Genomic DNA, 13,832 nt, shown 5'->3' on the forward strand with positions numbered 1-13,832 from the left:
GGATCTCGTTAAGTGTTGCTGTAAAGTCATGGTTTAAGTACGGATAGATGACTCACGGATCTCGTCGAAGTAGAAGGGGAACTCCCCGGGGATGCTGCAGTTGAGTCTGGCCTTGAGGTAGGTGGCCCAGTTCTGGTTGAGGATGTGCTTCCCGCCCGTGTCCCGCTTGCAGACGCGCGCCACGCGCGAGTACACCGCCTTGCCGCAGTTCATGTACTCCACGGCGGTCTCGCGGAAGAACATGAACACGTACTGCCCGCTGTCGAACGACCCCACGAAGTTGGTTTCTGCGGAAAGGGCGTATATAACAATTAGACAGTTAAAATCTGGTATCATGGATAAAGGTGGAGACTGACCGGAGCATTTCGTCTTAACATCGCTCGCGGCGAGCATCACCGAGCATCCGAAACTATGGATGGAGCGTTCGGCTCGGTGTACTGACTATACGGATGCTCGCATCGTTATGTGTTACGACGAAATGCTCCGGTCAGTCTCCACCTTAAAGATAACATGATTTTAAGTCATGGCCTAGGTGACGTTGTCCAGGACAGAAGGACCTACAACTTGAGGACGAGGAGAGCTGACCCCAGCAACCTATAAAGACAATAAGCTGGGATGTAGCCAGGAAGAAGATCATGCACGACAAAAATAGTAAAGGAAATTGGTACCAAAAACCAAGCTCACGAACTACCGTGTGGCGATGTACAGTAATGCCTCGTATAACGTACTCGATTCATACAACAGCTGGAGGCGCGTTGCAGGAGTCTGGGTGAGGATCTATCCGACATCGGATCCGTGTTAATTTATAAGGAACTCTCACGAGAGGTGGTATTATACATCATAAAAATAGTGAAGGACATAAGGTAGTAAAAATCAAGCTAGGACACAAAACGCCGAACCCTCTTCTAGTAGAACGGAAGGTCTGATGATGACAGTCAATAGTCCGGCTTCTCCTGAGGAGTTTAACATAGTTTCCTCCCAGCAATGAGTGAATGCTGACCAGTTCCTGATTGGCCCAAATTAGATTATCACTTATGTTCCCAATACAGATTAAAATAAAACGTGTTTTTAGCTAGAAGATACAAAAATCCACGAATCTATAAACCTCGTACACAATAAGCAAGGTAAATAATAAATGCTTCTCCAATCTAAAAAAAAACGGCGTTTACTCTGCTTTCATCCTTCTTTTGCCAATTCCACGTTTCATCAGTGTTGGTACTATCCTCCGTAGTGAACTGCCAGTTTAGCTTCCATGGACATGTTAAAATCTTTATATCCATCTGTATGTATGCACACGCCATACACGGTTGTACACCACCTTGACCTTGAGCTAGTAAAGCGAATGATAACATCAAAGAGTAATTTGGGTATATAAAAGATATTTGTCTAAGAAAACTATATTTAAAATAAGTATCAATGCAGAAGACAGGCTCCGGTATACAAGATTGTACGGGGATCGCTGTTTATAGCTGTCCAAGACAAGGATAATTACTCTCAATTGACAGTCGACTAGTAGATTAGACCTGACATGACACGCTCAAAAGGAGTATGAATAAATTATCAGTTCGCTAAGTCACAATAGATTGTAGACAAGACAAAATCACTGTCATCCGTCCAATGTTCAATCCGACGCATAAACATGTTCCTTGGAATGAGATGTTTAGAAAACGTATGGCAGGGCCGAATGTGCAACGGGCAGCTTACGCGACACTTTACATTTTACAGTCCCCGATCCGGCCCGTAAGTGGGCACTAACTTAGCGGGAAGCGGCCCAGTACCGAGGAAGGGCGGGCCGTTTCCGCCATACTTCCTTCCGAAACGAAAAAATGTCGAGATAAGGAAACAAGAAAAGTCCGATAGCCCATTTTATGACATCCAACGGCGCTACGGTCAAAAAATTACAAACGTACGTCTTCAAATGGAATGGCTCTTTTACGATCCGAACGATATATATATATATATATATATATATATATATATATATATATATATATATATATATATATATATATATATATATATATATATATATATATATATATATATATATATATATATATATAAATAAATATATAAATATATATATATATATATATATATATATATATATATATATATATATATATATATATATATATATATATATATATAAATGTGTATATATATATATATACATATATATACACATATCGCTCAGAGAACTTTTTAAAGTTAAAAAATATAATATAATGTATTAAAAATAAATATCAAGCCACTTATTGAACTTTTTACTGTGCAATATATCTTTTTAGGTAAAACCTGAAGGTTTTTTCTCCATTTGAAAAATATTTTGTATATTTAAAAAAAATAATTAAACAATACCTTTTCTTCAAAATACAAAAACAACACTTTTTGCCCTGTAGCGGGCAAATATTAAGTTAAAAATATGCCTCTTTTTCTGAGATATAGTAAATTTTCTGGGCATTCTGAAAACATGCACAACTGAAAATTGACGATTTTTTATTTATGACGTTCTTGAAAGGAGTGAGCGATATTAACACGGACTTTACGTTGTATTTAATAGGATCAAATAATGCATTTATCAGACCTGCACTCCTCTATGGCCCGAACGCTGGACGATGTATTCTAAGAAACTAGAAACTGCTGAAATGCGGATGCTTATCTAAGCATCTGGTCAGCTGGAGTGTCCCTTAGAGACAAAATAAAGAGTTCGCGCATTCGTGGAAGTGAATGTAACAGGCATCAAGAGTAAATCATTAATCAAAGTAGAGGAAAGGCAATTGAGATGGTATGGGCACATAGGACGCAGAGGACTTGATCATATTGTGAACCCGGTAATCGCCATGGATCTTCTTCGAAACAATCTAGAGGAAGACCAAAGAATTCATGGATGCTACAGAAAGATTACATATTTCGAAGGAACGGTTTAGGTGAGGTTATCAATGACAGAAGGACCTACTACCTACAACCTGAGGACGAAGGGAGCTGCCAACGGTCCACAAAGACGAAAAGTTGGGATGTCCAATAAATATTTTAACAACATTTTGAGTGTGCCCAAATACTTGTTCACAAAATCTGGATTATCTCCAATTACAGGAGTTATTTTCATATTATTTTTTGACATCTCATCAAAGATGAAGACTTCCATATTCTTCTTCATCTTTGATGAGATGTCAAAAAATAATATGAAAATAACTCCTGTAATTGGAGATAATCCAGATTTTGTGAACAAGTATTTGGACACACATGTTGTAAATAAATTATCTGGTCAAATTATAAGCTTAATAATAAAAATGGTATTTTCTGGCGTTTCTCATGTGTGTGAATATAATCCAGGATTCGGATCTTACATACTAATATAAGAGTTTCTGCTTAATAAAAAAGCTTCTTTACATCTCACCAATAGATGTCTCTAGTGAAGTTCTAGTGATTCAAGAACAAGGTTTCTAAATTGGTTCATATATATAGAACTTCCAAGAATTTGAGTAGTGTGGTTGTCAGTAATGGGTAGAATTGGTGAATGTTACACGTGTGTAAAGTGATCACTTAAACCAGCCTATGACGGTCGTCAGCCCCGTAAATGCCCAGACTTCCATATTCTTCTTCATCTTTGATGAGATGTCAAAAAATAATATGAAAATATTTTAACGTTTAATTAGAGATCGTCCGAATCGTTTAGAGGGTAAGTGGTAGTTGAAAACTACGTAATTGTTAATATTATTACATAACGTAGAACGTAACTCAAAAGTCTGGAATAGTTATAGTACATTCCACTATTATTACAAATTTCGGATGCTTTGATAAGTCCCTCAATAAATTAATGATAAATAATTACAAGGACCTGTTTCCTCGGTATAAATTATGGACCCTCGCTATCCTTGGCCATCCTATCTCGGGAAGGGGGGCGGAAATCTTCTAAGTAAATAGTGTATAAATTAAATATGGGCAACGTAGATTCAATAATACAATGGATATGATAATAAAATGGATCTGTAATTTACATATTGTCAGGTATTTTATATGAGATTAAAATAAAATTATATACATATTTAATTCATGTCACATTTGCCAAAGTTCGTTATCCAATCGCTCTACATGTCCATACCACTTTAAAGAACTATTATTTTAAGAAAAATAATAACAATCATCATCCCTCGTCCCACCAAAGATGGCTATTGTGAACTCGCGCATACTGTGTTACGAGTTTGATCAATATATCAAGAAATTAAAAAAATTGTAGTGTGGCTGTCGATCATCAGTAGAATTGGTGAATGTTACACATGTGTCAAGTGATCACTTAACTACTAAGCCTTTGACGGTCGTAAGCCCTGCAAATGCCCAGACTTTTTACCATTTTCTCCTATATCTATGTTGAGATGTAAAAAAATAATATAAAACGGTCAGTCTTGTAATCAAACCCGTAGATGGAAGCATTTTCTAGCTTCCGAAACTAGTCGTTGTAATAAAATACTCAAGTGGTATAAAACACGTGTTTTATTTTAAACTTAATCACGCCTTGCCACAAAGTAATGTCGAAAAAACATATAATTTTAGATTATTTAAAAAGCTCTATTTTCTTTATTTATTGTAACTGCAGACAGTTGGTAAAATTCCATATTGAATTGTTGGGTAATATATCCAAAATAAAACAAGGTTTTTGTTGGATTGAATTCTACATTTATTTATGTATATCTTAATACGTGACGCATTTCGTCTTCTTAGGACATTATCAAACACTGGTGTTTGTAATAAATAAATGTAGAATTCAATCCAACAAAAACCTTGTTTTATTTCGGATATATTACCCAACAAGCTCTATTATCGTAAAATATTGGCTCAAGGGTGCTACGTTGTGATCAAATTGGGAAAAGAAAATAATATAGAAAATAATTGATCCAGTCGTGCAAAGTCTTTTTTAGCCACAGGTTAGTTAATTAATCCTCAAACGTGTACAGCGTCCAGTGGACGTTGTGGTACTTGCGTACTGGGCCTTTCGTGCGGTGTTCCGCAAAGTGTGTGCCGCGGCACACTGGTGAACAGTGGTCATTAGTTGGTGTGCCACGGAAAAAAAGTCTAGTTTTGTGAAGATAAAAAAAAATATAAAAAAAACTATTATATCTTTTATTATATAACATTAAACCACGAGTGTAAGTCCCTTTCCTAGCACAAGAGCACAGACTCTTTTATGGAGAGGCACAGCTAATCCCTCTCGCGAATCTCCATGTGTATAAATGATTCAAATGTATTATGTTATAAATAAAAATGTAAATATATTAAATGAATAGAAAAAAATAATAACACACTTAGAAATAGCTGAAATTGTGCGGATTGGAATTTTCGACTCTGAGTTCTATTACGATGTTTGATAGATGTTCGAATGATGAAATAAGGAAAGAATGTAAAGCTGAGATAAGCATTATCGATAAAATTAAGAAAAGTGTGTTGAGATGGTTTGGACATGTGGAGCGTATGAGTGAAGAAAGAACGGTTAAACAAATTTATGGAGCGAATGTAGTTGGAAAAAGAAGCAGAGGACGACCGAGGAAAACTTGGCACAATCAGGTATGTCAAATACTTGAAAGCGGCCGGGTCAGGAGTCGTAATAATCGTCGGGTATGTATGAGGAGATGCATGAATGTAGAAGAGGCAAAGAATGTTTGCAAAGACAGAGTGGTGTGGCGTTCGATTCTCTCTGCCTACCCCTGCGGGGAAGCGGCGTGATGGTTAGTTAGTTAGTTAGTTAGAGTTCTATTAAATAAAACAAAGACGTAGAGGTAAGCGCAGCCTTATCAACAATTGCCCCAAATTTTTATGGCCTGTGCTCAGTTAAGTAGGTTCACAATTTGCATTAAACATCATTTGTTAGATGCATATCGTAGCCGTACAGGAGAAAATGACCAACTAACAAAACGTAAAATGTTCAGGAGGGCCATTTAAATCAATTTTGCTTGGCAAGAAAATAAACACCAATGCAGTTAGTCATTTTTAACAATTCAATATAATATACTTCCCATATCCTTTGGGACTCTTTTCAGGGCAATATTAAGCTAGTAAGATATCAAATCCGCCTCCGTAGTGTAATGGTCAGCACGCTCGGCTACCGTTCTGGAGGTCCCGGGTTCGATTCCCAAGAGGGGTAAAATAAATATAAGTGATTTTTTCACTGTAATGTTTATTCAATATTACCATAGACTGGTACCTGAAGCGGAGGGCTGATCACCTTTCCTTCATGTGTAAACGATCAAGATAACACTGCGTATATATAAAGCAGTCCCCTATGCACCATTGGGGTGCGGATAAGGGTTTTATTATTATTATTAAATGTCAATTTGTAATTTATATATTTATTTTAAATGTTCAAGCAAGCAAGATAGAACCTGTGATTGCAAACAGCTATTTATGGTAACAAACGTTTTGATCAGTATCACTAGTCTGTTCTCGGTCGGTTGGAAGATATTGCTGTTTAGCAATATTCTACTTTTATTTCCAAATTTATGATAATATGTGACGCGTTTCATCTTATTAAGACATTATAAAACACATTTCGGCTGTCCAAACTCAAAACACAGTAAGGGTAATTTTTTTTGTAGCACGTTTTTTTTTTGCATTTTTGGACTATGTAGAATCTACTTAGTCCAAAAATGCAAAAAAAACGTACTACAAAAAATCTCCCTTACTGTGTTTTAAGTTTGGACAGCCGATTTGTATGTTTGATAATGTCTTAATAAGACGAAACGCGTCACATATCATATATGTAAATAAAAGTAGAATTCAATAACCGTGTTCAATTTTGTATATATTACCCAACAATTCAATTTGGAATTCTACCAACTGTCTGCAGTTACTATAAATATATATTTTTCAAACCCTTATCCGCACCCCAATGGGGCATAGGGCACTGCATCATATAAACGCAGTGTTATCTTGATCGTTAACACATGAAGGAAGGGTGATCAGCCCTCCGCTTCCGGTACCAGTCCAGGGTAATATTGAATAAATATTACAGTGAAAAAATCACTAATATTTATTTTCACCTTCCCTGGGAATCGAACCCGGGACCTCTAGCATGATATCCGAGCGTGCTGACCATTACACTACGGAGGCGGACATGTATTTTTAATTATTTTTATTTGTCATAGTTTTAATATTACGATTTCTATCATTATGATTGGTGTAAATATGGATAAATTGAACGGAAATAAATCTCAAACATAAGTAAGTGTGATCAATTAAGGAACCACCACCGCGCGTTAAGGGGTTAGGGAGCAAACAGTCTGATTTATATTTATTCAGACCCAATTTACCTCTACCCCAGCTAATCCAATCAATTATGTGGCACTCACTTGTTTGTTTGCCGCTAAATTTATTAATTGCGTCCCACGCTCTCTGTGCTGAGCTGTGCTGAGCTGATCTGGGCGCTTCTGTGCTGTGTGCTGTGCTATACCGGGGTTGACTTAACCACAATAAGACGATCTCACTAACAAACCCTACGTTGGAGGAGTATTATAATATTGTTATTTATAGCAGTAGTCCGCAACTAGTGAACCGTGAGCCGGATACAGGTGTGCCGCGAACTTTTTTAAAAAATTGTATACATTTATTTAAATCAATGTCATGTAATGGTCAGCACGCTCGGCTACCATTCTGGAGGTCCCGGGTTCGATTCCCAAGGGGGGTAAAATAAATATAAGTGATTTTTTCCCTGTCATATTTATTCAATATTACCCTGGACTGGTGGTACCTGAAGCGGAGGGCTGATCACCTTTCCTTCATGTGTAAACGATCAAGATAACGCTGCGTTTATATGACGCAGTGCCCTATGCACCATTGGGGTGCGGATAAGGGTTTTATTATTATTATTATTTAAATCACATATTATATATAAATTATTTAATCACAAATTAAAGAAGACAGACTTCCACGTATCGCCCTACAAGGCAACCCTGAAGGACGCAGATCTCCGACAAGATGGAAAAACAGCTAGGAGTCGACATCGCAAGAGGAGGCACAAACAGATCCCTAGGATCTACATAAAGAAGAAGAAGAAGAAGAAGACAAATTATACATATTTAGAACTTTTTTGCAGAGCAAGCCATCTTGTGTGTCTTTTCGGTGGAGTTCTTTTTTAATACATTTTTGCTATTGTTTTTAACGATTTTAACCTAATATACACACAAAAAAGATTAAAAAATTAAGAATATAAACGTTTTACAATTTTCATAAAATTAACTTTTGATCATTTACCCATTCCTTTATTTTGCCATTGTTCCATATTTTATTTTGACCTCTAACATCCGTCGGCAACAAGTTAAAAATGTTCGCAACGATTTATTGCAGTGTTCGACTCCCATATTTACTGTTAATTCTTGGGACTATCAAACCTTCGTTGTGTGTAAATCGTGTATCATGGTTGTGTACTAAAGGATGTCGATATTTTTGTCTAGTTTGTTGTTCAAATCATATTTAATGTATTTGACATTTGACAATTAGATTTCCATTAGATATTTTCTTGTCCGCCTCCGTAGTGTAATGGTCAGCACGCTCGGCTACCGTTCTGGAGGAACCGGGTTCAATTCCCTTCTAACCTCTATTTTCTTCTTCTTACCTCTATCCGCACCCCATTGGGTGCCCTATGCACCATTGTGCATAGGGCACTTCATTATATTGACGGAGTGTTATCTTGATCGTTACTTACATGAATGCAAGGTGATCACTCTTGCACTTCAGGGACCAGTCCAGGGTAATATCAAATAATTATTAGAGTGTAAAATGAGTAATATTTATAATCAGGGGGGGGAGGGGATGATTTCCAGGGGGGGTCAAATAAATATTAGTGATTTTTTCACTCTAATATTTGTTCAATAAATAATAACCCTGGACTGGTACCTGAAGCGGAGGGCTGATCACCTTTCCTCCATGTGTTACTGATCAAGATAACACTGCGTTTATATGATGCAGTGCCCTATGCACCATAGGGTGCGGATAGAGGGGTTGAATTAGATATTTTCTAGATTTAGGTTAAAAAAGCATATCTTCGCATTCGCGACAAAGCAACCTTAGCTCTACTCTATTTTAGACATATTAATGTAAGCAAAGTTTTTCAATTCTTAGTAAGAAAAATAAATTAAGGAATAGTATGAAATTAAAATATTTGTGTAAATAATAAAAACACAAATATATCTCTTTTTAAAAAAAAAAACGAATATAAAACTTGCGTGTTCATTGAAAGAAGCGCATTAATAAATTACTATTGAGATTGCGTAAAAATAAATATGTTTAGTTTTATGTATTACATTTAAAAAAAAAATATACGTTGTAAAATTTATGTATCAATATTTTAACTTTTGGTATGCCGCGACATTCGAGGAAGAATTTTGTGTGGAAGGTGGGTCATCGGTGAGAAAAGGTTGAGGAGCACTGGTTTATGGTATGAACAAACACGCATTTGCTTAGATTATGGTGAGGTAATAATTATACAGGAATGTATAATAATTGAGATAGTTAATAATTTCCGTTTATACACACCTAAATATGTGTCACCTACTTTCAAAATCCGTCAGATCCATGTAAGTCGATTTTACAAAAATTGTAAAATTCTCCGGGTAACTTTTATGTTTAAAAGATTTGTCTACCTTTAGATAAAATATTATGAAAAAGAGAATTTTATAATTTTTTCAGAAAATTATTCAATATAAAAAAAATCTTGTCGTCATCTTAATTTTTTATCTAACAATTATTGGCCGATATGGGTCAAAAGGCAAGTTTTATGAATATAGCGGAATTTGAAATACAACGCTGTTTTTAAGTATTTTTAGCAGGGTTCTCAAGTATATAAATATTTTAAACAATTAAACCCACAATTGGCATTCCGATAGATTATATATATATATTTTTTAAAATCGGATCTGGCGGATTTTGAAAGCAAGAGACACATATCGCTCACTCCTTTCAAGAACGTCATAAATCAAAATACTTGATTTTTCAGGAGAACGATTTTAAAGATTAAAAATATAACACAATGTATTAAAAATAAATAACAAGCCACTTATTGAACTATTTACTGTGCAACAGATATTTTTAGGTAAAACCTGAATACTTTTTCTCCATTTGAAAAATATTTAGTACATTAAAAAAAAAAATTAAACAATACCTTTTCTTCAAAATGCAAAAATAACACTTTCTGCCCTGTAGCGGGTAATTATTAAGTTAGAAATATGCCTCTTTTGCTGGGATATAGTACATTTTCTGGGCATTCCGAAAACATGCACAACTGAAAATTGATAATTTTTGGATATGTATATATATATCGATATGTACCTTCTAAGTATGGAAATATTTACAGTAAAAATACGATTCAATTCGCATTTACAGACGTTTCTTGGCTTCTAATTAAATATTATTTATCAATATTTATCCGCCTACGTAGTGCAGTGGTTAGCACATTTATCTACCATACTGGGTGTCCCGGCTTCGTTTCCTACGGGGCATAAATTTAAGAAAGGTGTGTAAGAATGCTTTGGACATATGAATTGAAAGAGTGAAGAACGGTAAAACAAATTTATGAGGCGAATACTAATCAGGATGTAGTCAGGTCAGTAGTCCTAATAATCGGCGGGTATGTATGAGGAGATGCGTGAATGTGGAAGAGGCGATCGATTGTATTTAACGACAGATTGTTGCTCTACCTACCCGTGCAGAGTGGCGTAATATTTGGTCTGTATACCACAAACTTTTTACTTTATTGTGACCATGTCGCTCACTCCTTTTAAGAACGTCATAAATCAAAAAACTTGATTTTTCGGGAGAACGTTTTTAAAGTTTAAAAATCAAATATAATTTATTAAAAATAAATATTAAGCTACTTATTGAACTTTTCACTGTGCAACAGATCTTTTTAGGTTGAACCTGACGGTTTTTTCTCCATTTGAAAAACATTTAGTATATTTCAAAAAATAATTAAACAATACTTTTTCTTCAAAATGCAAAAACTACACTTTCTACCCTGTAGCGGGTAAATATTAAGTTAAAAATATGCCTTTTTTGCTGGGATATAGTACATTTTCTGGACATTCCGAAAACATGCACAACTTAAAATTGTCGATTTTTGATTTATGACGTTCTTGAAAGGAGTGAGCGATGTGTTTCGCTGTAATCAATATCATTATTAAACACAGTACAGCAAAGTATCGAAACACGTGTCACAATAAAGTATTAAAATGCGTTTGTATATATATGTATATGTATGTATGTATATTTATAAATATATTCTTATTTTTAAACTTCTTACCTAGAAAAAAAAATCCTTTAACCACCCTCTTTAATTCCTCTCCTTTCCTTCTCCTTCCTGCAAAATCTATTCTATTATACCATACCCTTTTTTTAAATCTCTGAATGCTTTTGAATAGTTATTATAACATAAATGTGGAATTGTTTAATAGGGTTATTTTTTAACGTAGCTATTTTTGTTAATGTAATGTAATGTTTATTATTTTTAATGTAACTATTGTTTATTACATTATTTTTTTATATGTAAAGCTGTACGATTCTTGAATAAATAAAATAAAATAAAAAAATGGATTTTAAAAATTGAATTTGTAATTTTGCAGGTAAGATATCTATATAGGATAATTGAAGAAGTAAAAAAATACTTGCATGAATTTTAAATACGATGAGTATAATGTCGGAATGTTCTCTATCTCATATTCATACATAAAAATTACTTTGAATATGTAATATGTAATCGCGATACACGTTGGCAAGTGATTCTCAGTACTTCCATTAATTTTTGCAATTTACATACATTAACGCAATTGCTAATTTACGTAAGTCTCAGGTGACGCAGCTCAGGGTGTTGCTGTATATACATATACCAGGAGCGAACAATGACATTTTAAACAGAAAAGCTACACAATAGTACACAATAGATACACAATAGTAGTTTTTATAAAAACATACTATATAAGTATAATATTATATAATTATTTGCATGGATCATAATACTAATCATTAATAAAAATATCGAATTTTGTACATTGGAGAATGCAAGGAGCAGATAGCGAGCAACAGAAGAGCCTGGAGGTAGTTTTCTGACATGGATACAGATAAAAAAGAAATAAAAAGTAGTTATTTGATTAGATCACTACAAAGTACCTATGTACTAGAACATGGAGAAACTCTTATGTCCAGACATTTGGAAGTATTGAATTTGATAGCCTATGGCTATTATAAACTTCTAGAACGTTCGAGAAACTAACTGTCCAGCCGTTTGGAAGGATTGTAGAGAAGTCATTGTTTGATTTGATCACTACAAACTACTAGAACGTTGGAAAAACTAACTGTCCAGCCATTTGAAAAGATTGTAGATCACTGCAAAGTACTAGAATGTTCGAAAATCTCACTGTCAAGACATTTGGAAGTATTTGAGTGAATTGCCTATGACTGCTACAAGTAGAACATTGGAGAAACTAACTGTCCAGCCATTTGAAAAGATTGTAGATCACTGCAAAGTACTAGAATGTTCGAGAATCTCACTGTCAAGACATTTGGAAGTATTTGAGTGAATTGCCTATGACTGCTACAAGTAGAACGTTGGAGAAACTCTCTGTCCAGCCATTTGGAAGGATTGTAGAAAAGTCATTATTTGATTGGATCACTACCAACTACTAGAGCGTTGGAGAAACTAACTGTCCAGCCATTTGAAAAGATTGTAGATCACTGCAAAGTACCTACTAGAATGTTCGAGAATCTCACTGTCCAGACACTTGGAAGTATTTGAGGGGATTGCCTATAACTGCTACAAGTAGAACATTGGAGAAACTCTCTGTCCAGCCATTTGGAAGGATTGTAGAGAAGTCATAATTTGCTTGGATCACTACAAACTACTACAACGTTGGAGGAACTAACTGTCCAGCCATTTAGAAGGATTGTAGAGAAGTCATTATTTGATTGGATCACTACCAGCTACTAGAGCGTTGGAGAAACTAACTGTCCAGCCATTTGAAAAGATTGTAGATCCCTGCAAAGTACTAGAATGTTCGAGAATCTCACTGTCCAGATACTTGGAAGTATTTGATTAGATTGGAAACTCACTGACCAGCCATTTGGAAGGATTGCAGAGAAGTCATTATTTGATTGGATCACTACCAACTACTAGAAAGTCGGAGACACTCACTGTCCAGCCACTTGGAGTCGTACTTGAGCGTCCTCTTGAAGTGGTACTTCTTCTGGCCGGTGCGGAAGTCGTAGAGGTCCGTGCGGAAGATGACGGGGTCGGCGCGGGTGAACTCGGCGTTGGTGCCCGCGTACAGGGCCGGCAGCTGGCCCGGGTTGCCGTGGCGGACCCACACGGCCGTGGAGTTGTCCGAGGGGTCGTACGGGCACTTGGCGATGCCCATGCCCACCCCGGGGATGTACTCGTGGCGCGGGAGGTGCGTCAAGTTCAGCTGGAACAATCAAATAATAAAAGAATAAACTTGTTTTTTTTTTATTTCGGCTTTCACTTTGTGGTAAGACATGATTATATAAATAAAACAATTCTCAAATTTGAGTAGCGTGGTTGTCAATCATGGGTAGAATTAGTGAATGTCACACGTGTGTAAAGTGATCACTTAAACCAGCCTATGACGGTCGTAAGCCCCGTAAATGCCCAGACTTCCATATTTTTCTTCATCTTTGTTGGGATGTTAAAAAAAACGATAAAACACTTGTTATGATAGATGGTCATGAGCCCTGCAAAATACCCAGACTTCTATGTTCTTCTTCTTCTTTTTCTAGATCCCAAAGATCTGTTTGTGCCTCCACTTGTAGCTCTTGGGGCAACCGTAGTACGGCAA

At 35.7% G+C, this 13,832-nt stretch overlaps 1 protein-coding gene across 1 annotated transcript in view; it reads right to left on the reverse strand.

The window, feature by feature from the left end:
- Positions 1 to 13,832, reverse strand: part of LOC148312159 (semaphorin-2A-like) — a 425,950-nt gene that overhangs the window by 10,635 nt on the left and 401,483 nt on the right. Inside the window, exons 5-6 of the mRNA XM_088277685.1 lie at positions 13,172 to 13,442; positions 57 to 287 (exon numbers count right to left, since the gene is read on the reverse strand). Coding sequence (XP_088133811.1) covers positions 57 to 287; positions 13,172 to 13,442 — 502 coding nt within the window. The remainder of the gene's footprint in view (positions 1 to 56; positions 288 to 13,171; positions 13,443 to 13,832) is intronic.

The sequence above is a fragment of the Brachycentrus maculatus genome, unplaced genomic scaffold (genome assembly GCF_059751285.1).
Source record: "Brachycentrus maculatus isolate JH-2025_06_01 unplaced genomic scaffold, ASM5975128v1 h1tg000049l, whole genome shotgun sequence".
Taxonomy (NCBI): Eukaryota; Metazoa; Arthropoda; class Insecta; order Trichoptera; family Brachycentridae; genus Brachycentrus; species Brachycentrus maculatus.